The sequence below is a fragment of the Spermophilus citellus genome, assembly GCF_964194105.1.
Source record: "Spermophilus citellus genome assembly, chromosome: 13".
In the NCBI taxonomy this organism is placed as follows: Eukaryota; Metazoa; Chordata; class Mammalia; order Rodentia; family Sciuridae; genus Spermophilus; species Spermophilus citellus.
The window spans coordinates 108658783-108681021 of record NC_138193.1 but is presented as its reverse complement, the minus strand read 5'-3'; the positions used below and the strand labels follow the sequence as shown (position 1 = coordinate 108681021).

Genomic DNA, 22239 nt, shown 5'->3' with positions numbered 1-22239 from the left:
GGGCAGAGATAGGCCCGGGTAGGTTTCCCTGGCATATTCCTAGGCTGCCCTCCCTGGCAGATTCTGTACACCATCCCACTCCAAGGCCTAGTTGTTACCTCAGTCCAGACCGTCGAGCTTTGGCTCTGGTCAGGAGGATCAGAAACGGGGCATAAGGCTAAAGCAGGCCGTCAAGGATGGCTGTCGGGTGCCGCCTTCCTCCAAGGAAGCTTCCTGACCCGGGCCTGAGGGCCCTGAAAGCAGCCTGGCCGTCGGCCTCCCGAGGCGCCCTGGCGCCGCCCCTCTGGCCCCGCCCCGGCCGCGTGCCCCGCCCTCGCCCCGCCCCCGGCCGCGCGGCGCTGACAGCGCGCGGCGGGCTGGTGTTTGCATACAAAGGCGGCGGCGCGCGCCGGAGGGTGAGTCTCGGCCGCGTGCCGGGCCGCAGCTGCAGGGGCGGGGCGGGCCGCGCTGGGTGGGGGTCTGGGGACCGAGGACGCAGCCCTCTCTCGGCGGCGCGTGTCCTGGACGTGGTTCGGGGAGGAGCGCGGAGAAAAGGCCCGGGAGGCCGGGCGGGCCGCGCGAGCATCCCTCGGGCCTTCGCTCCCGAGCGCACCCGGAGGCCGCCCCGGGGCCGGACGGCCGCCCCCGCGCGCGGAGCCCCCGGACTGCAGCGCCGAGGCCGGCGGGGAGTGCGGGTGCGTTCCAGCTGCGGAGCGGTGCGCCCCGGCCCGGCTGAGACCCAATGGAACTCTCTGGAGGGAGTCAGGATTCCTGCTTTGTGACTGAGGAAACTGAGGCTCAGGGAGGTTGACCTACGTGCCCAAGGTCACACAGCGGCCGGGCTGCGGGCCGGCCGAGCCCAGCTCGGTTCTCAGATTACAGACCTCTTCTGCCAGGCCTCCCTGCCCCTTTCCTGCCGCCTGTTGGGCACGAGTCCGATTCATTCCATCAGTTGCCCCGAAAACAGTTTTGGAGAAGGCCAGGAAAACAAAGGGTGAAAAGCAGTGTTTAGAGAGTAACTGTAAGTGGCATGGAGTGAGCATCTAGGCCGATAATTTGTGTGGTCAGTAGTTGCCAGAGAAAGCCGAGGTCAGCCCGGGTGTTGACCACCAGGCAGAAAACTTGAGCTAACACAAGTGGCAGTATTGGTGGGAGATTTTGGAACCCGCCATTGCCACAGGCTAGGAGCGTTTGGGGAAAGGCGAGCAGAACACCGACTTTACATTGGGGATGGTTGATGGTAGGGATCGTGAAATGTACTCTGGGCTTCAGTTTCCAGTTGGGTTTTATGAATGAAAGTAAGCGGTTGAGGGAGGCATAGTAATCGAGGAACAACTGCATCTTCACCTGAACACCTTTTTGTTTCCGCCCAAATGTGGAAAGGTCTAAAAGTTTGATAATTCTTCATGTTGGGATGATGTTAGTTTACTGTCATGCGTTTGGTGTGTGGCTCTGTGTTTTGTTGATGGACAAGGTCGTTGTGTTGAGAGGCCTGAGCTTGGTTCTGGCTTGGCTGTGTGTGTCCTGTGCTCCCAGGGGACAGCCATCAACAGGCTCATCATGTTGGAAGGGAGCCAGCTGCAAGGGGCAGACCTGCTGGACCTGCTACATGGAAGAGGTCCTGGGGTTTTGGGAAGAATTCCTGCTGTGGGGGAGTCTGCCCTGGGTGGGGTGGGGATGGCCCTTCTGTCTGGCCAGAAGGGAGTCTGTGGACTCTGCTTGGTGCCAGGCCAGCTGCCCTCAGTGTCCTGGGCCAGGGAAAGGGATGTTCCAGAGACGGACAGCAAGGAGAAGCTGGGCTGCCCTGGCCTGAGAGGCCGGTGCTGAGATCTGGGGCTTGGGCGGCTTCTTACTGCTGGATAATGTAGAGCAGCCACTTCACCTCTCCGAGCCTCAGCTTTGTTATCTGTGAAATGAAGAGAAATTAGACCTGTTCTCAGGATGCTGTAAAAATTGAGATGTACAGGAACCATTGGGGAACATCATATGGGGTATGTGAGTCACTGGAGCTGTTGTTATCTTAAGGGAGGAACTTGAGGTGCCAGTGAGGAGGGCTCCTTGGAGGGTGGGGCTGCCTCCTGCTGGCCCCTGGTCCCCACTGGGGGACCACCCTCCCTGCCTCCCTCTTGGACTGTGAGTTTGCTTTTCCTCTGTCTTCTTGCTTCTGGGTTCCCAGCCTAGAAGGTACCAAAGTGAGACTGATTTGGGTGGCTAAGGGGACAGGCACTCTGTTCCCGGAAGACCCCAGGGTGAGCACTGAGAGGGTGGTGTGGGGAACATTTTGGGAAACTCCCAGAAGGTGGTGATGCAGCTGGACACCGAGGCTCGTGGTCTGACCTGCGTGCTCTTGGACAGCACAGGTGGGAACTTCAAGCTTCCGACAGATGTTGGTGAGGAGGACCCGGTAGCTGTCCACCGGGTTTCCTGTAGAGGGTGAAGCCATACTTTTTACACTTTGTGGAACCCTAGTTCAATTTCTTATAAAACAAGCCCACTCAAAATCAGAATGGGTTTGTGGATGGGGAAGGTCCACCAAAGCCTGAACGAGCCTTTCAGTGTTTTACAGGTTCTTAATTTCTGGAAGGCCCCGGTGCTTGTTGGGTGGCTGTTTCTGAAGTTTGCATTCTAAGCTCTGGCACCATCTGGAGAGAATTCCACCCCACCTTGGAGCTAGACTGGAGACTCTTGGTCCTGGGGCTGATGGGCCAGGGGTGTGGATGCTGCCTCTCTTTCTGGGTCTTCCCTTCCTCACGTTGATTCTTCTCCCTCGCTGTTCTCTGCACCTTTTATTCAATAGAAAACTGAGCAGAAGCTCAGCAGGGCTGGGCTGGGGCTGGACAGGCTGGAGAATTAGAGGACTGTGAGGAGTTTCTGCCTGTAGTGAGCTGGGGGTTAGGTACCATTGGCTGTGAGAAGAATCAATTTAGCAGGCGGACAACATTTTTTTAAGAAAATGAAATAAAATTGAACAGAATGTATTGGGAGTGTGATATACTGATCCTAAGTTGGGTGTTATTTTGTACAACATGTAGTTGTGACTTGTGTATGCACACGTGTGTGGTTTGCACAGGGCCCAGAGCTATGGTCTGACCAGGTCGAGCTTGTGGGGTGTTGGCCACCAAAGGGAGGGTTGGGGAGCCTGCCTGGCAGTTCTCATCACCCCTGGTCTCTTGGCCCTCTGAAGAGTGGTGGGGTCTCCATGTGGGTGTTTTCCTTATTGTGGGTCCTAGTCGGAAAGTGTTTTGGTAAAATGTTGGTATGTTGTTCTTGCAGAGTGGAGAGCCAGCTCTCTTTTAAACTGCAGACTTTATCGTCTCCTCTCTAAAATTAGGATGCCTGAGGTGAACGCAAGTTCAGTAGTGAAATGTAAATGTGCCCTAAGGACACCTTAATTTTAATTAGTAATATTCCTTGCCTTTGTCTTTTTGGGAAGGTACAATTTAAATATGCTAAACTTAAGTATTTGCAATACTCTCAGATCCAGTTTTCAACTGGAGCCATTTATGACCAAGGGGTTGTCACCTGGTTTTTATGTGGTGTACTTTGAAAAATATTTTACATGAGCTACTTCTCAGCAATCCAGTGTGGTGGCTACAGTTGATATCACCCATTTTATAGATGTGATCCAATGCCACCAGGTTAGGAAGCTGCCCACGGCCATGGGGTCCGTGGGAGGAGGAGCTGGGATTCTCCGCCTGTGCTGCGGCCTGTGCGCCTTCCTGGGCACTGCAGCCTCTCCTCCAGGCAGGGCCAGCAGGGTTTTTGAACACCCAGGAGGTACTCACCCTTGCTACTGCTGGGTAGGTGGAGTAGAAGCCACAGAAGCAGAGCATGCTTTTGACCAAGGCACAGATGGGGACAGAGGGCTTTCGTGATTTGTGAGGAGAGTCTGTCATTGCGTCCGCCCAGGAAAAACAAAGTCCTGTGCCTGATAAGGAGTTGAATGATTAAAGCAAAGGACCCGAGTCTGAACCTGGGCCATTTGGTGATCAATGGCCAAGTGCAGCGGTCACTCTGTACCTCACATGTCTCCATCCCCTGTCCAGGCCCTTTGTGTTGCTTGGCAGGAGCTCGAGGACAGGAGTCTCCTGGAATTGTGACACTCAAGTGTTGCAAAATCTCCACACTGAAGGAGCCAAGTGGTCACCCATCTGACCTTGGGTCAGAGCAGGCTCCTCCCTGCACCCTTTTTTTGATCCATGGTTTTGGTGACAGGGAGACTCTGAGACTGAGTGGGCCAGAGTTCTTCGCCTCCCTCTCCCCCCTTCTCTGAGGTCATTAAAGCTTGATGGTAAAGTACAAGGTGTATATGTGAGAAACCCGAAGTAGAAACCAGCACTGGCCACAGGGGTGAGCCCTGTGAATCTTGTTTGGGATTTAACTGATCCCATTGTTTTTTGGTGTGTGTCAGAATATGTGTAAATGTCCTTTACTTTAATCATTTAACTCATTTTAATATGGGTTCATGTTATGCATAGTTTGGCATCTTTTGCTATTCAGTGTATAGCTTTCCATTTTTAGTATTTATGGAGCAATACCTCTCTCTTCCCATTTTTAATGTCCTCATAATATTCCATTCTATGGTTGTTTTACTTGGCTTTTTTGCTGCTGTGACTGAAAGATCTGACCAGAACAATTGTAGAGAAGGAAAAGTTGAGGGCTCACAGTTTTAGAGGTCTTAGTCCATAGAAGGCCAGCTCTATTCCTCAGGGCTCAAGGTGAGGCAGAACATGGCGGAAGAGTATGGCAGAGAGAAGAGACTCCACTCACCTCCTCCAGCCACACCCCACCTGCTTCAGTTACCACTCAATCTCATCAGGTGAAGGCTCTCATAACCCAGTCATTTTTTCCATACAACTTCTTGCATTGTCTCACATGTGAGCTTCTGGGGGATACCACATCTAAATCAGAACATTCTGTTCCTGGCCCTCCAAAACTTATACTCGTCTGACAATGCAAAATACATTTAGCCCATTCCTAAGAGTCCCCATAGTCTCAGCAGTTCCAAGATTGCTCAAAGTTCAGGTCCAGAGTCTTCTCGGAGGCTCAAGGCAGTCTTGCATTGTAAGCTCCTATAAAATTAAAAGCAATTTACAAGTATCCAGTAAACATTTCATTCACAAAAATAGGGCCATAGAAAAAACGGGAGGGGACCAAAGGAAGACCAAAATCCAGCTGGGCAAACAAGTCCTGTGGTTCTGTGTGTGGCATCTGGAGCACATAGCAAGATGTCCTCTCCAAAGGGCTTCTGCCCCTGTGGCCACGTTGGTTGCAGCCCAAATGGCTTTTCTGTTGGCTTATCTCTGCTCAATTCCTGCAGCTTTCCTAGGATGATGTCCATGTTACTGGTATTTTTTAATCTTGGGGGGTCTCCACTGCAGCTTCAGCTTCCTCCTCAAATCTCCACACATCACCTTCTCAGGGGCTGTCTGCAGGGACTCCAATCCTGTGGCACTTTGCCTGGCCTCCCAGGCCTTCCTTTGAAATCTTAGTGGAAGCCTCCCTGACCCCCTAATTCCAGCATCCTGCATTCTGGCAGAACCAGCACCATCATCTTGAGCAGTAGCCAAGCCTCCAGGGATCCTGTTTGCCCCAGCCTCCGAGTGTCTGGGTGGCTGAGCACTTTGAACAAACCTCCTAGGGCTCCTGGCGCAAGAAGGGTGCCCCATTGGTCTCTTCTCCAGAGAATTTTTACTTTTACTTCTTTGAGTCTGAAATAGGTCTTGCCAGCTCCTGAGATGCCCTCCAGCCATCTTTCTTATTGTCTCGCAGGAAGTCTTTAGCATTTCTTGAGCAGTGGTAATGTTTTTAACAACTCAACTACCTTAGCCTTAGTTTTATTCCCACTTTTCTAGTCCAAGTTTTTCAAATCTGCTCTGCTGTCTGCTTCTGATTATCACAATAAATTTGGCTAAAAGCCGCCAGCAATATCCACACCAAGGCCTGAATGCTATGCTATCTAGACCTTTCTTCTGCCAGATTAAGAATCAGCTTCACAGAAAGTACCAGGATATGGGCAAAATGCAGACAGCTTCTCAGCCAGAACATGACAGGAATGGCCTCTACTCTGTAACCACCAGTGTCCTCCTTTTCCTCTTGAGCCTTCACCATTCACAGTCCCATTGGCATTTTGGTTTGATGAACTCCCACCAGAATTAATCATTAAGCTCCGCTTACAGCAGTCTAAAGCATTTCCAGCTTACACTGCTAAACATTTAAAAATTCCAATTCCAACCTGCTCCAGAAGCCTCTGAACCACATGGTCAGGTTAGTCATAGCAACGACCCCACTCCTGGTACCAGTTTGTTTCAGTCAGCGTTTTTGCTGTTGTGACTAAAAGATCTGACCAGAACAATTATAGAGGAGGAAAAGTTTATTTGAGGGCTCATGGTTTCAGAGGTCTTAGTCCAAGGCTAGCTCCATTCCTCAGGGCTTGAGGTGAGGCAGAACATGGTGGAAGAGTGTGGGAAGCAGCTCACAGACGATCAGGAAGCAGAGAGAGACTCCACTCACCAGATGCAAAATATATACCCCAAAGCCATGCCCCCAATGCCCCACCTCCTCCAGCCATACCCCACCTGCCTTCATTTACCACTCAGTTAATCCTATCAGGTGATCAATTTACTGATTGGGTAAGGCTCTCATAACCCAATCCTTTCTTCTCTGCACCTTTTGCATTGTCTCACACATGAGCTTTTGGGGGACACCACATTTAAACATAACAATGGTATGGTTGGTAATTTATTAATACAGAGTTGTGTAGATATTTAAGTTATTCCTAATTTTCCCTATTATAAAGAGACAGCAATTACTGTCTTTGACCTAGGATCTTACTATGTCTGTAGATGAGTTGTGGAATTGCTGGGGTTTGTTAGCATGTGTACATGAAAGGGTAGCTGTTGCAACAGAGTTGACCCTATTGATGACCCCATGAGGGGTAGGTGTCTGTAATTCCCACCTCACCAATCCAGCAGTTCTTAGGAAGTACTTTGATTTTAGACCCTCTAAAGGCCACATTTGACTTGCATATCTCTGTGAATGGTATTTTCTTCTCATATATTATCGACCAGATGTATTTCTTCTTGTGAACTTTTTATATATTTTGCTTGTTTTTCCAGAGGACTGGATGAGGCCATCTTAAGCTGATCTTGATCTTCTAGAAGTGGATGGGGTTAGCAGAACTTGTGGGGCAATGAGAGCTGTGGCAGAGCTTTTGAATTTTGACTCAAGTTCCAAGAAAGCAGTGTTTCTTGGCAATTTGTGAAGCCTGGAGGTGGATTCTTCCAAATTTGGACTAAAGCAAAATCTTCTAATGTAACAGCTAGGTGAGGAGCCTCGAGACTCGGGTCACTGTGCCATTTTGACAGTGTCAGCAGTGCTGTCCTTCTGGGACCATGCGGGGTTGGGGTGTTGATGCCCTTGGGTGTCTGTAGTTGCCAGGAGTTGTGCAGATTAATTATAGGGTGCTGCCTGCCATCCTGGGCGGGGGCCTTGAAGGAGGAGATCCCTCCATGCCCCCCAGGAGCTCCCTCCACGACCTCCACATTTATCTAGGCAGAATTTACCCAGGAAAGAATATCCAGTGGTCCAGACTGGAAGACAGACGTATGTTCAGCAAGAACGAGAGCTTGCGTGTTTTCGTAACCTCACAGTTTCTCAGAAAGCCGGCGGTCCAGTTTCGAGAACCCAGTCTGGCCCCAGGAGTTTTGCTGATAATTGACTGGATTCTCTGTCAAAAGCTTTTAAACTAGGGACTGTGGAACCTGCAAGCTTTGCGCCAGCCACATTGTGAGATTGAAACCAGTAGGTTTTAAGGCCGTGTGGAAGGGGGGATGAGTAGCAGGTGTCTTACGCTGTTGAACAGGAAATGTAAGCATTTTGTTTTGTTCCTAAGCTTTTCCTTACCTTCTGTTACCTTGAGGTTATTTACGTACTTTCTTCTTCAAAACAAGTACTGCCTTACTGCCTGGTCAGGTGTCTTCCAACACCAGGAAACGCAAATAGCGACTGATGAGGTCATCTGAGATCATGGCATGTTAGCAGCCCATCTGGGCTGGTTTTTGTCTGGCTTCTTATCTTCAGGCAAATTGAATTAATTTCTTCCTTAAGAATTTTACTTTAAATGCAACAGGAGAAAGTGAAATTTGGGAATTTCCACCCAGCTGGTTTATTCTTGTAATCTTTAAATATTTGCCTATTATTTATTCAGAAGAAAACCTGGGAGAGGGACGGAGAAAAGAGCCCTGGGTACCCCCAGCACCTGTGTACCCTCAGCCAAGCAGGTGCCTGTGTGACTGGGTTTACCCTGGCCCCACCTATCTTGCCTCCTGGGGAGGCATTACCCCTCTACCCCAAGTTGATGTCAAAGAAGTTTTTTAATCAAATGGTATTCATCTTCCTGGAATGAGTTCTGGTTAATATGGTGTTCTCCCTCTTAAAAATAATCGTCGTAAAATACACATAAGATAAAATTTATTACCTTAACCTTAATGCTTGTTTAACTGTTGAGTAGATTTATGCTTCCGCATGGAGGCGTTTTCAGATTCGCAGAGAAGATATCCATAGAGGGGAGAGCGGCAGGTATCAGAGCTACTGGTTTCCTCCGAAGACCAACAGCAGTTGTGATGGCAGCGCCTTCTGGCTGCTTGCAGTAGGAAAGTACTCCAGCTTCAACCAGTGGCACCCACGGTGGGTGAGCAAGCAGAAAATCAGTCTTGGCTCCTTCTGCCACAGGGGATGGTGGTGCAGTTCTGGGGAGCTCTGCTCAAGGCACTTTCCGTGTAAGGGCTTATTTCCTTAACATAAGGCCCTTGGAGCAGCAATGTGCTCAGGATCCTTCTGGTTTGAAACTTTGCAGATTCTGGGAGATCACCTTGAGTTTGTTTACTCTGAGGGGGAGGGATGCTTTGTTCTCTAGGACAGGAGAGCAGAGCAACAATTAGTTTAAATTATTAAAGATGCCTATTAGGTTGCTGAGCGTGAAGGAGTGCAGCTTTTATCTTGGCCTGATTAGAGCTGAAATTGGACCTTGCAGGTCATCCCGGCCCTCATGCAGAGGGAAGCTGGGCTGCAGAGATGTGCGAATACCATCCCATTAGGAGCTTTTTCTTTCATATGCATGAAAAATACCAGCAGTCCTTCATTCAGTGATAAGCATAGTCTGCATATATATTCAAGGTTGAGGAGATTAGGAAGCTCTGGGGGATGGGAGAGGGGCTTGACAAAACTCATCCAAGGCCCGCTTCAGAATCCAGAGACCCCATTTCCAGTCTTGCACTGAACTCCAAGCCCTGAAGTCTTGGATACGGACTTTGCTGAACTGGGGCTTGTCTCCAGCTCCCTTTTGAAAGGCCTGTATCTGCAGATTCTTGTGAGAGACACATGAGAATGAGATGTGCAAGGCAGAAGCTGTGCATATGCCTTTGACACTGCGCACACATGCTGCTCACACTCAGCACAGTGCAGCATACCAAAACCTCAGTGTAACTTCTGGGGTGATAATTTCTTTTATGGAGAGATTTGCTGAAAGAAGTGTCAGGGTTACAGAGAATGAGTTTTATATTGCACATCTTTTTAGGACCCCTCGCCTTCGAATGAAGTTAGGTGAACCTGCACCACTAGCAAACTTAGAAAAGGCATGTGTTTGTATCAGGACATATTGACAGCTCTGGCATTTACTTGTTTGAGAGGAAGGCAGGTCTGAGCCCCTCAAATGTGCTGGCTACTGGGTCTGCTGGATTCCTCAGTGGTGGCAGGAAGTGGATCATTCTGGAGCCTCCCCTAACATCACAAAGGAGCCAGAGGGGGTTTCCTGTGCTCTTTTCTTGCAGGCTTCCTTCGTTACTTCCAGGTCCCTGGCTAGTTCTAAGGCAGAACTCATGCATGCAGGGCATCTAACTTGCCACCTCTGAGCATGTTTCCGCCTACACTTATGCCTAGTTCATAGGGTAGAGGTGAGGCTTATATAAGGTTTTTTTTTTTTTTCCCTAAAACTGGAAGGCCAGGGCTTGATCAATGAGAATAGTATAGCTTATAAAGAATAAAAAGAAAACTGTTTGCTCTCACCCAATACTCTGACTCCAATAGTGTGGTCTCTTCCACACCAAGCATTTCTCCAGTTCTTGGCAGATACCAGCGGGTTCTGTGTCACCTGGAGCTAGTGTCACATCCCACAGGTGATGGGCTTGGCCCACGAGACTGTACTGACAAGACTGTACTGATGAGACTGAACCCATGTTGAGTGCCACCTGCAAGCTGCAGCCTCCTGCTCTTCCGACCTCCTGCTCTTCCGACCGACTGGCTATAAATTGGGGCTTCCCAGGACCCGCTCTGGGTCTCTTTCCTAGGTCACACCTCTCCTAGCCTGCATTTAAACACAGCAATGCTGACTTTTTTTAGTTACTTATGTAGTGCCTCTCAGTCCATCCCAAGTCTTCAAGTCCCTTCAGGGAACAAGGGACTGTGTCTTAAAATGTATTTTTATTTTTAATTAACACACAGTAATTGCAATATTTATGGGGTAGAGTGTGACATTAGTGCATGTATGATGTGTAATGGTTAAGGTAACCAGCAAATATGTCACCTCAGACATATCATTTCATTGCGTTGGGAAGAGTCAAAATCCTTTCTACTAGCTATTTTGGAATACTCAATTTTCAAGATTGAATATTTTGGAAAATTCCATTGAATTAGTGTGAACTCTAGTTATCCTGCTATACTGTTGAGCATTTGAAGTTGCTCTCCCTACCCTTCCGCACCTCTGTGCCCCAGGGCTGCATCTGTTTTGTGAGTAGATGCCCTGAACATTTGCAGGGCCCTGAACCTTTGCAGAGTGGCAGGTGAGAGGCTGTGGGCACGCAGATGGCAGCACAGTGCGCGTGTCCCTCCAGTGGTGGGAGAAGAGTCCGCAGGCAAGGACCTGGCTGGGAACTGTTAGAAATGAGAAGTCAGTTGCTTCCCTTCTCAGGTGGAAATAGTTTCTCTCAGCTGCTGCTATTGGGCACCCACTCTGCTGGCACATTTGGGGTGCCAGCTGTCTAGAATAGAGCCTCTCTCCTGAGGAATATTTAGTGTGTGAGACCTGTGCACCTTGGCAGAGCAGGCACAGGTGGCAGCAGCCATGAGAACTCTGCAGACAAGGCTCACAGGCATCAGAGAAGACACCCTGGTGACACCTGCAGTTTGTCTTCATGGGGCTTGGGCTCTCTGGGCTGGGCCCTGCCTGGGTGGAGGGTGTTGCTGGTGGTGGTGGGTGTGTGGAGAACATTCCAGAAACAAAATAATCTGAGCAGTGTGAAAGTGGAATGTGTGAGTTGTATGGGGAGTTGTTCACTTTGATTGGCTCTGGTGGCTTCCCTGGTTGACTGTGTATGTCCTATCTGTTCTGTCTCCTAGGCCCAGACCATGAACTACGTTGGGCAGCTGGCCGGCCAGGTGTTTGTCACTGTGAAGGAGCTCTACAAGGGGTTGAACCCTGCTACTCTGTCAGGATGCATCGATATCATTGTCATCCGGCAGCCCAATGGGAGTCTGCAGTGCTCCCCTTTCCATGTCCGCTTCGGGAAGATGGGGGTTCTGCGTTCCCGGGAGAAAGTGGTGAGACTGGGGCCCCGTCAGCCAGTGCACGGCTTCCTTAAGGACTGCATCCTGCTTCTGTGTTGTTGCACACCCCGAGCTCTGAGACCTGGCTGTTAGCTGTCCCTTGGGAATGGCAGTTCCCTGAGTTGACAGTCACTAATTCAAACTGCTCCAGTGGCTGTGACTGTCAGTTACTCTGAAAGATAGAGGCACAGCTGTTTATCAAGGCCCGGGTTCTGTGGCTCAGGGGGACCGTGGGGCACCGCTGACCTGCCTCTGCTCTCTTCTGCTGAGGCCTCAGCCAGAAGGCTCACAGGCTGGCACTGGATTCCTCCTCGAATTTGCTCTCTCCCAGGACCAGTGCTTGGCTGGGGAGGTGTTGACGTAGTCTGAAGTTGAACTCTTACCACTCACCAGCTGTGAGACCCTGGGTTCAGCCCCTACATTAGAAAAGGAGAGGCTGGACCTCAGGTGGGCTCTGAGGAGCTCTTCCATTCTGGGTCTCATCCCTCATGGTCAAGGGCCTCTTAGTTCAGGACCCCAGTGCTCAGGGCACTGGGGTCGAAGTGTGTGGGGGTGTGGCTGCTCCCTGAGGTGTCCTGGTGGAGCTCCTGTGTTCCTAACCATGCCTTTCCCTCAGGTTGACATAGAAATCAACGGTGAATCCGTGGATTTGCATATGAAGTTGGGTGATAATGGAGAAGCATTTTTTGTTCAAGAGACTGATAATGATCAGGTGAGGAAGGCTGTGTGGTCAGAGTCACTTCCACCTTTTGAGCTTTGCCTATTTTTTCTTTCTCTTTAAAAGGATCTTGTTTAACTTTTAATTATTCTAGTTTTTATTTTGTTGTTCATTGTTTGGTGTCCTACCTAGCTAGGACTCCTTTGCCAAATCCAAGGCTGCAAAGATTTACTGGTTTCCTTCCAAGACAAACCAAACTACTTTTTAATTTTTAAATGTTTTTGGAGGGACCAGGGTTTGAACACAGGCACTGCTCATGCCAGGCAAGCTCTGCCACAGAGCTGTACCTACTTCCCCTTGAACTCCTTTGCTCACTGAAGGGATCTGAGTAGTGATTCCTCCTTGAGATCCTTGTGAACTAGATCCTTTTACCAGCAGAGGGCACGGTGGGAAGGAAGGGCTCCCTGTAGCCCCAGGCCTAAGTGACTGCCTAGGGTGCTGGTGTTCCTGTGAGGTCCGAATCGGGAGGGCCCTGTCCTGTCATGGCCCTGTGGCTGTCAGGGACCCCAGCTGACTGCTCTGTCTCTGTGAATGCGAAGGCCTGAGGATGCCTGATGGTTCCTAAGGGTGTCCTGACGGGACCTCTTCATGCTCAAGCAGCCACTTGCCTTTTCAACCTGTTCACACCTATTAGGCTGCAAGAAGTGTTGTGGGCTAGGAGGCCACAGAGGCTGCACCCTGCAGTGGCCTGCTCCCCTCCACCTCACTGGGCATCTGGGAGGCTGCTGGAAGATGCGCTGCGTCCTGCACCACTGATCACGGACAGTGCTGGCTCACACACAAAAATAAAAAGAAATAAAAAAGTTGAAAAAAGAACAAATAGAAACAAAAAGAATAAATATTTAAAAGGTACACACACATTCGCTCTGCCTGTCTCCCCCACCCACATTGACACCCACGACAAAGTGCAGAGCCGAGTCGCCTTCTAGCACCAAGTGGTGACCCAGAGCCCTTCCCTTTTCTCTCTGCTCTGGGTATTTCAGGTGAGGAGGAATTGTGGAGGCTTGATATCACTGGTTCTTGATTCACTGGGTTCTAATTATGTGAATACAGATGGCATTTGGTAAATTGCTGACCTGGCTATTGCTCCTTGAGCCCAAATTAATCAGACTCTTGTAAATGCGTCCTTTCCCCAGGAAGTGATCCCCATGTACCTGGCCACCTCCCCTATCCTGTCAGAAGGAGCTTCGAGAATGGAGTCCCAGCTGAAAAGGAACTCGGCAGACAGGGTGAGGAGCCTGGACTCTTGCACGCCTCCCCAGGTTGTGCCACCCAGCGAGACCTCGTCCAGTGGCTCCTTGGTAAAGAAGAGGCGGAAAAGGAGGAGGAAGTCCCAACTGGACAGCCTGAAGAGGGATGACAACACGAACACGTCTGAGGACGAAGACATGTTTCCCATAGACATGAGCTCGGATGAGGACTCAGGGCCGCTGGACGGCAGCAGGTGAAGGCCCAGAGAGGGCGGGGCACATGGGGTTGGAGGAAGTAGCTTTTAAGATGGTTTTTATAAGTTCTTTGTTTTTTTTTTTTTTTTTACTCCTCAGAATTTCTTACTTTTAAGCCCTTTAGTCTGGATTTTGGAATCGAGTGTCCTGAGTGGAGTTGAGATTCTGTGTAGCTTCTCACTGGGAGAGTGCAGGAGAGGGCCAGCTCCGTGGCTGCCAAGTTCAGCTCAGAGTAGAACCCGGAAGCAGGACACAGTCGATGAGCAGTGGGTGAACAAAGTCATTTCCTCAGACCTTGTTAGTTAGTTTTTGGTGCTGGGGGTGAAACCCAGGGCCTTAGCAGTCTAAGAAGCGAGTACAGGAGCTCTTGGCTCTATTTTGAGCACCAGCTCTGCGCGTGGCTGTTGGCTATTTGTAGGTTGCTGACATGTGACAGGCTGAGGTTGAAATGACTAGTGCATGCTCACTTTTGTCTGCATCCCCACTGTGTCCTTCTTAATTTAGGCTAGACACAAAGTTTAATGGATATTTTTACCCCTATTTTTTTTTTTTGTTTCTAAGAGTGTAGTGAAATTCTGTTTTTATATATTGCTATTTTGGTGAAAAATGCCAGTTAGGAAGACAAAACTCATTTTTAAAGAATACTTGCTACTTTACATATAATTTAGTGTTCTTTTTGATAATTATTTTTACATCTTGTTAACGTAAACAGGGGATAAGGAACAACAGGAATGTCCCTGCTTCCTTGTTCAGGATAGGATTTATTTTTTTCTGGCTAAAGATGAAGGTGGGTGGGCAGCGATGCTCTTCCTCACTCCAGGTGGCCTCCAGGCTGCTGTGGGTGCAGAAGTGGGGGCTTGTTCTTGCACTTCTGGGTGATGTTGAGCTCTGGAACTTGGCTGCAGGCATTGCAGGCCCCGTCGTGGGTGCAGGCAGATGGCCTCTGCAGGAGTGAATCACATCTTGCTGTGAGCATGCTCATGTATCAGAGACTGGACAGTGTGGCCCTCGCTTGGTGATGAAAAGATACATTTGGTTGATGTCATTTATTTATTCTGGCTGACAGAACAAGGTTCAGGCCTGGCCCTGTAGTTACAATGCAGTTCCACCTGCATATAGTAAGGGTTTTGTAATCCCTGGGTCTGGCTTTGGGTCAGATCTGCCTCTCATACATTTGTGAGGTATAATGCAGAGGGTGACAGTAAGATGCTGCAGTGGGACAGGAAAGCAGGGTGACATGCCTATGATTGAGTCCAAATGCTTAAACAAAGCATTTTTAAATTTGTGACTCAGCCTGACACACAGACACATTTTTTGTGCTCATCTCTATATTTTTCTCTCTCCACTGCCTAAGCTGTCACGCTGGTTGATGAAATACTTAGAGAAAGAACTTAGAACTTGACTTTATTATGAATATGTCCCTGGAAGTTCTTTGACTCTAACCTTTTTTCCTCCAGAACTCTTCCCAGTGACATACCGCCATTCCAAGATGAGATTCCCAAGGAAAACCTCCCCTCAGTCTTGCCTTATCCCCAGTCAGCATCATACCCCAATTCAGATCGAGAGTGGTCCCCCAACCCCAGGTGAGTTGCCTGTGTGTGGGTCATGGTTCACTCGTCCCTGTCCAAAGAGTTAGGAGCCAAAGAAAACAATTAGGACCAGAAAACCTCAATGTAGAGTAGCAGGTACTGAGTAAAACCAGGACAGGCGCAGATCACACACTGAATTCATTTGCTGAGTTAGCTGTCTGCCGGTGATGCTGGAGGAGAAACGCTGGCTAGTTATGAAGTGCTGATTGTTAGCAGGAGGCAGGGTGGCAGAGGCCGTCATGGTCCTTGGTGAAGTCAGGTTCAGAGAGGAGAGGTTCCAGCTGCTGAGGTCCCTCAGGGCTGCTATAGTGACGGCTTACCCCACACCTAACCCATGCTGCTCGATTCAAGAGTGTGTATGTCCCTGAACACATGGAGCTGCCTAGGAGCTCCCAGGTGAACTTGGCTGCTAGGTGTGCAGATCGCCTTCCCGAAGACTCCACAGATTTAAATCAGGGAAGCCTTGGAGAACACAGGAGCACTTTTGCCTGGTTCTTCCCTCTTGGGAAGGGAATGGATCTAAATTGTGTGTTCTCAAAAGGGGCAGTATCACTCCTATCACTCCTCTTGTGGCAAAAACTGGTTCTTGGGTGGCAAACAGATCCTAGATGATATAAAGCCTTGCTATCTCTGACAGGGTACAGCATTAGAATGCCAGGGAGTGGGGTCAGACTACTAATTTCTTGAAATGCTCAGGGGTGTGGTGTTAATGAGAGAAAGAAAGTGAGAAAAATACTTGTCTACGGACAGTCACGTCCTTGGGTGGTTCTTCTGGAGTGGCCTGAAATGGAGCTGGACGAGCTCCTGCAGCTCTGTGTGCTGTAGGGAACGCCAACCCGAGGCTGGTCTCATCAGAGCACTCTCCTGGGTCCAGTTGGCTCAGGGTGATCTCAAGAGAGAGGCAGCAGCATGGGCTGATGTTGGGGGGTGGGTGCTGGGTGGGTGTGTCCTGTGCCTGTGCCCAGCCAGGGCTGGCAGCGAATGTTGGTCCCAGGGTGAGCCTGGGGCTCTGATGGATGGTGACCAGCCCTGTTTGATGGAAATACAGTGCTTAGCTACATATGTAATCTTAATTTTTTTGGCAGCCATATTTAAAAAGTACAAAGAGTGAAATTAATTTTAAGGGTAGATTTCATTTGACCCAGTATATCTGAAATATTATTTCCACAAGTAGTCAATTTAAAGATAAAATCAATGAGATAGTTCATGTTCTGTGTTCATGCATATTCCATGTACAGCTCATCTCAATTTGGACTGGCCACATTTGAAGTGCTCAAGGGCTACATGTGACCAGTGGCTCATTGTACTGAACAGTATAGACTCAGGGCCATTCCAGAGCCCCATGTGTCCTTTCCCTGGATCTGCGGGGATAACCTCTATGGGAGGAAACAGTGCACAGTATTTAGAAACACTAGTAGGTTGAAACATCTATACATTAGTCTTAAGAATATAAAATAAATGTTTTAAACACAGCCCCAAGTAAGTTTTCTGTGTCTAGTATTTTGCGTTATGAATTTAGAATAATCTAGAATAATGATTCGACAGTGACCACTGTTAAATGGAATTACAAGTTAGGCTAAGTAGATACATTTCCATATGCAGAGATAATTGACAGCATAGATGCTCTCAAGACTTTGGGTGTGTGATCTGATTAAGCACTAAGCTACAGTCAGACAGGCCATCTTTTGTGGGCACATGGATGAAATGGAAATTGAAATAGGGTTTTCCTTCCTGTTTTTGTGGAAAAACAGGAAAGTTAAGTTGAATTCTTCATAATCTTGGCCCAGAGAGCTCTGCTGTCAGAAGCCTGAATGTTTTCATTTTTTTATGGACATTACTGTTGAGAGTAGCTAAAAAGTTTACAAGAAGTTTCACTTAATTGACCTCTGATTTTTTTCTTTCTTTCAATGTGTATTATGTGGTGTGTCCAGCAGCCCGGTAGATGGCAAAAGGACTCCCCCTCATCTTGCAGCTGCAGCCGAGGGTGGCCTGTCTAGTTCCTGCCCTCCGCAGCCTTCCCACTTCCATGCTTCAGAAAGGTAGATGTGCTGCGCTCCTGACTGGGCGCTTTCAGCAGTGGAAATGTTGATCTAACTCCTGAGTCTGTCTATTCCCATTAACCAAATGACCGATGAAGAATATGCCTGTCAATGATAGGGAGTGGAGGTTTTGATCTACACAAATCTATTTTACTAACCAACTCACCTCTGAAGAAAATACATATAGATTATTTTTCTTTCACCTGAAACATTTGTAGTTTATTAGATTTTTTTTTTAAAAATCCTAAATTTGAGTCTCTGGAAATGATGGTTGACATATCACTTTTCCTTATTCTGTGGAGTGCTTTGAACACTAGAGTAATGAGATGTAGATTGGGAATGTGATCTTTTGTTTTATGTCTAGGGTTGTTCAACAAATAAGCCTACAAGCTCTTTTTAGGAGGTCACTTTAGTATAAGTCATCATTTATTATAAATATTTCAATAGCCTATCAGGCTATCTGAATAATGGGTTCAGAATTTTCCACAGCATTTCTAGAGCAGGATTTAGGAGAAGAGCACAGCATGGATTTCAGGACCTCATTTGCACCATCATTGATGCTGTTGTCTGGGATTTCTGCTCTCGGCTCCTCAGCTCTGTCCACACTTTGACTTACCGACTTGGTGGACTTGCACGACTCGAATAGGAGCTTCAGCAAATGAAGCCATGGAGAATTTCTACAAGGAGAAACCTATTTTCTTTTTGATTAAGGAGCCAAGCCTCAGGGTGCTCTTTATTGAGAGGCTGTTGTGAAGAAGAAGGGCGATTTTAAAATGAGGTCAGGTCGTGGATAGTTACAGCTGACAGCCCACCTGGGGCTGGCGGAAGTCCTGAGAAGTGTGCAGGCTGACGAGTGCCTTGTTTTTGCAAATTAGCCAGCTAGCCAGCGACCTTGTAGGCTTCCTTTTTTGAATAATCCTTTACTTTAAGTGTGATGTTTGATAAGGGGCCATTCTAGAATCACAATTCTGATGAATCACACTCAGCCTCAGCCTGTCTCCTCCCAGCTCCTCTTCCATGGGCCTCAGTGCCCTCTGCTGGTTGTGAAGTGTGTGTGTGTGTGTGTGTGTGTGTGTGTGCAGCGTCTTTTGGAGCAGAGCTGTGTGTGTGTGTGTGCAGCATCTGTTGGAGCAGGGCTCTGTGTGTGTGTGAGTGTGTGTGTGAGTGTGTGTGTGTGTGTGTGTGTGTGTGCAGCGTCTGTTGGAGCAGGGCTCTGTGTGTGTGTTGGAGTGTGTGTGTGTGTGTATGTGTGTGCAGCGTCTGTTGGAGCAGGGCAGTGTTTATGGTCGTGTCATATTTGACCTTCACAGGACTCATACCCCTCAGTGCCTCCATGGGCTCCCTCCACATGTAGCTTTCATGAAGGGCTGGAGTGTGAGTGGCCACAGAGCTGGGGTGGACCACTGGCACCATGTTCAGCATCTTCATTCTTCTAGAGCAGAGGTTGGCAAATGTCAGCCCAGGGCCCAGTCCTGTCTGCCCTGTGCTTCTGTGGAGTTCTGTGGAGCATAGCGTGTCTCTTTGCATACGGGCTGGGCTGCTTTTGTGCTACAGTGGCAGAATCCAGAATCGAGCAGTTGCAGCAGACCATGTGACCCACAGCCTGTTGCACTGGGCCCTTGACCGGAGCAGTTAGCTGAGCCCTGCTCTAGAGCAGCCTCAGTGCCGTGGGTCAGACCACTGCTGTTCCCAAGAACTGAGAACAAAATGTAAGTAGATTTCGCGTGTAATGTAGAAGGGAGGAGATTTTAAATAGGAAGCTGGTCAGGGTGGACTTCCGTGAGGGCCCCAGGGAAGTGGACTCAGGGGCCACAGCCCTCCCTTTTCCGTTTCAGTGGTGTGAACATGTGATTGCGGACACATGAGTGCCAGGAGAGGAAAGCACAGTTACAGAGGGAGAGGAAGCAGGATGCTGAGGGGCAGTGAGTCCTCCCCACCCAGGCAGGCAGGTGCGGGACCCAGTATTCCTCCTCATGGACAGCTTTCTTAAGAGTATAACTGTGTGTGTGTGTGTGTGTGTGTGTGTGTGTGTGTTTGTGCGTGCGTGCGTGTGCACACACACACACATACACTTCCACTGTCTCATGGTGTAAGCCTTGTAGTGTGATTTATCAGGAGCCTCCTCCCCATAGAAAGATGAACTGCAGTGTGGGGGCTGCCCCATAGCTCGTGCCACCTGGAAAACTCAGTGGTCAGCCAGCACCAAGGTGGGAGGGACCAGCCTATGTGCACCTCAGTGGGAAGAGCGCATTCAGTGTGTTGGCTGCAAATGAGTTGACTAAAGGACATCCGGTTAGCCACAGGGAACACCTCTGTTGGCCACAAGTTACATACCGTCATTAGCTCTCCTTTACTGACAGGAAAGTGTTTATATTCAGCTGGAGTTGAACTCTAACTCAGACAGATAAAGGAGACCGTGCGCATCAATGAGAGGTTGCTGAGGAGGCTAGATAAGGTCTGTGAAAGGAGATGTGAGGGGAAGTTGTGGTCTCTTTGTTTCCTGCTTTATTTAAAGACTCTGCCATCTTCCCTTGGAGGAAATTGATATAGGGGAATAATTCAAGAATTAAGTAAATGGTATTTTCTTCTTGTCTCTGTGTTATTTAGTATGCTATGGGAATCTTGAACATATTTGATTCTTTTATCCAGTTTGGTTGGACAGAAGTAAAACTTTGTTCAGGTGTTAGGAGTAAAAATATAGAAAACCTGGAGGGGACAGCCTGTTGCAGCCACTTACTTAGAGGCTGGCCTGAGTGAAGTGGTGTGAGGTCAGTGCAGAAGGAGCCTTAGCAAATTGGGAGTGTCCCTGGAAGAGAGCTTGGGAGATGATGCTCCTGCCTTGTTATAGAGTTTCTCTGTGGAAATTGCTACATGATACAGTTTCTCTAGTTTTCAGAACTAATGCAGATTTGTAAATATTTTCAATATTCGGTGTAATGTCAGAGCTGGCCAGGATCCTCTGCAGCTGTCTGGGAGTTGGGACACTTGATTTGGAAGGAGTCAGGGAGGCGAGCCCAGGACAGGTGTGAAAGGATGGTGGTCTTGGTGGAGGGAACTAGTTTCCTTTACCTTTGCTTCTCTCTTTCTCAATGTTCCTTTTCTCGCTACAGCCATTTCTCACTGTCTACCTTGCTTGGCAGCAGGTTCTTAAGACTTGCCCCCTGGGACCACTCACACCTAGAGACAGATGCGGGACCCCTGGTGGCTAAATCAGGAATTGTCATGAGGCTATGTTCCATAGAGAATGACAGTGTTGGGTGCATTTTCTGGGCTATGTGAACCACAGACCTGGACACAAAGCAATGGAAATTTTTTTTCCTTATCTAAATTATGGGTCTATTATTTTTAAGTCCTTCAGGTTCCCGACCCTCGACGCCTAAAAGTGATTCCGAGCTGGTCAGTAAGTCGACGGATAGGTCAGCACTGAAGAGCAACCTAGAAATGCTCTGGCTCTGGGGAGAGCTGCCACAGGCAGCAAAGGTGAGTCTCCCCCTCCATCCCGCCCCACACTGAGGATTTCTACCTAAGTTTAATGATGAGGAATTAATGTCACATCACAGCAAAGCGTAACCATAGGAGATATTAGTCAACAAAACCACATTGAACAGCAGAATTGCTTTTTTGTGCATTATCAACATTATAAAAGGGTCTTGCATTTATATATTTTAAACATACAGGATCTCTCTTAGGGTCTTCAATTTATATTACAACTAAAATAAAATTATAAAACAAATAAAAAAAAACCTATACAGAAACCGCAGTGTCTAGAAGCCATAAACAGAAAGTCCCACCCAGCGTTACTTCCGCGAGGTCAGTGGTGATGGGAGAAGCACCACAGGAAGAGACACTTGAGGCTGAGCCCTTTGAATCAAGGGCTGAGTGAGCCATGAGGGCCAGGATCCATGTGTTCCTGTGTCCCTCAGGCAGATGTGGAATAGGACACTAGGTTGTGAGCCTCATAAACCAGGAAATTCTCAGGCTTTGATTTGTCAAGTGGTAAATATTTTTGGACCCTCGTTGTTGATAGAGCTCTGAATCTGACTCTTTGAACAGCAAGCAGAGAAGCAGCTGAATGCATGGGGCGGAGGGCCTGGGAGGCCAGCTCACTCTGTACTCCAGCACTCTCTAGAAAGGTAGCCTCGTGTTGTTACCTGTAAGATGAGAGAAGACCATAGATTAGAAGAGATACTTTGTGCGGAGTGTGTGGCTTGCAGAAGCCCTTTGAATATTTGCTTTCTTCCTCCTTGTTTGTGCCACATACCTAGCCTGATTCCCTAGCTGCACAATGTAGTCGGTTGACCTCAAGTACACAGGAGTGGCAACAGATGCGTTTCTAAAAGTATGGAGTGGACACAGTCTTTTCTTTGAAAAAATTTTTTCTTGTATTCCAATGTATTATAAATATTTCGAATTCTATCATATCGTCAGCTTAAAAAAAAACCCCAAAAAACAAAAACTTGAGGTTATTGGAAGAGGTCACAGCCTCCTGTACCACAGTGACTGTTTGTGAAGGAAGGAATGAGTCAGATTGGAGGCATTTCTTGCAGCGTCAGGTGGGCAGCTTTTTGGAGAGCAAGTCTGTTAAGGCTAAAGCTGTGGATCCATCCCTTTCTTGCCTGTGCTTAACTTTTATATAAATGCTGATTCTCTGCCCATGAGCTGTAGTGGTGACCCAGCCAGTGAGCTTTACAAATTCATGTCTGTCTGTAGTTGCTTGAGGCAGAGTGTGAACATGAAGACTTATCACTTCTACAGTTGTAACCACAGATCTGTGGCTTTGTCTGTAGTAGACATTGCAGATCAGATGCAGAGTAACTGCATTCCCTTCCCTTCCTAGCCTGAAAATGGCATTTTGGTTTTTGTTTGAG

The 22239-nt window shown here is 48.4% G+C and overlaps 1 protein-coding gene across 8 annotated transcripts in view; it reads left to right on the top strand.

The window, feature by feature from the left end:
* The window catches only part of LPIN1 (lipin 1), a 117687-nt gene that overhangs the window by 55129 nt on the left and 40319 nt on the right, over positions 1-22239 (top strand). For 4 of the 8 annotated variants that reach the window (XM_081264005.1, XM_081264007.1, XM_081264009.1 and 1 more), the window contains 6 exons: positions 11374-11574; positions 12197-12292; positions 13435-13742; positions 15201-15326; positions 17264-17371; positions 20722-20851. In XM_081264005.1, the coding sequence (XP_081120131.1) occupies positions 11374-11574; positions 12197-12292; positions 13435-13742; positions 15201-15326; positions 17264-17371; positions 20722-20851 (969 nt within the window). Of the gene's footprint in view, positions 1-286; positions 396-546; positions 675-11373; positions 11575-12196; positions 12293-13434; positions 13743-15200; positions 15327-17263; positions 17372-20721; positions 20852-22239 lie in introns of those variants that run through there. The other 4 variants (XM_081264006.1, XM_081264011.1, XM_081264008.1 and 1 more) reach the window with 4 other exon arrangements.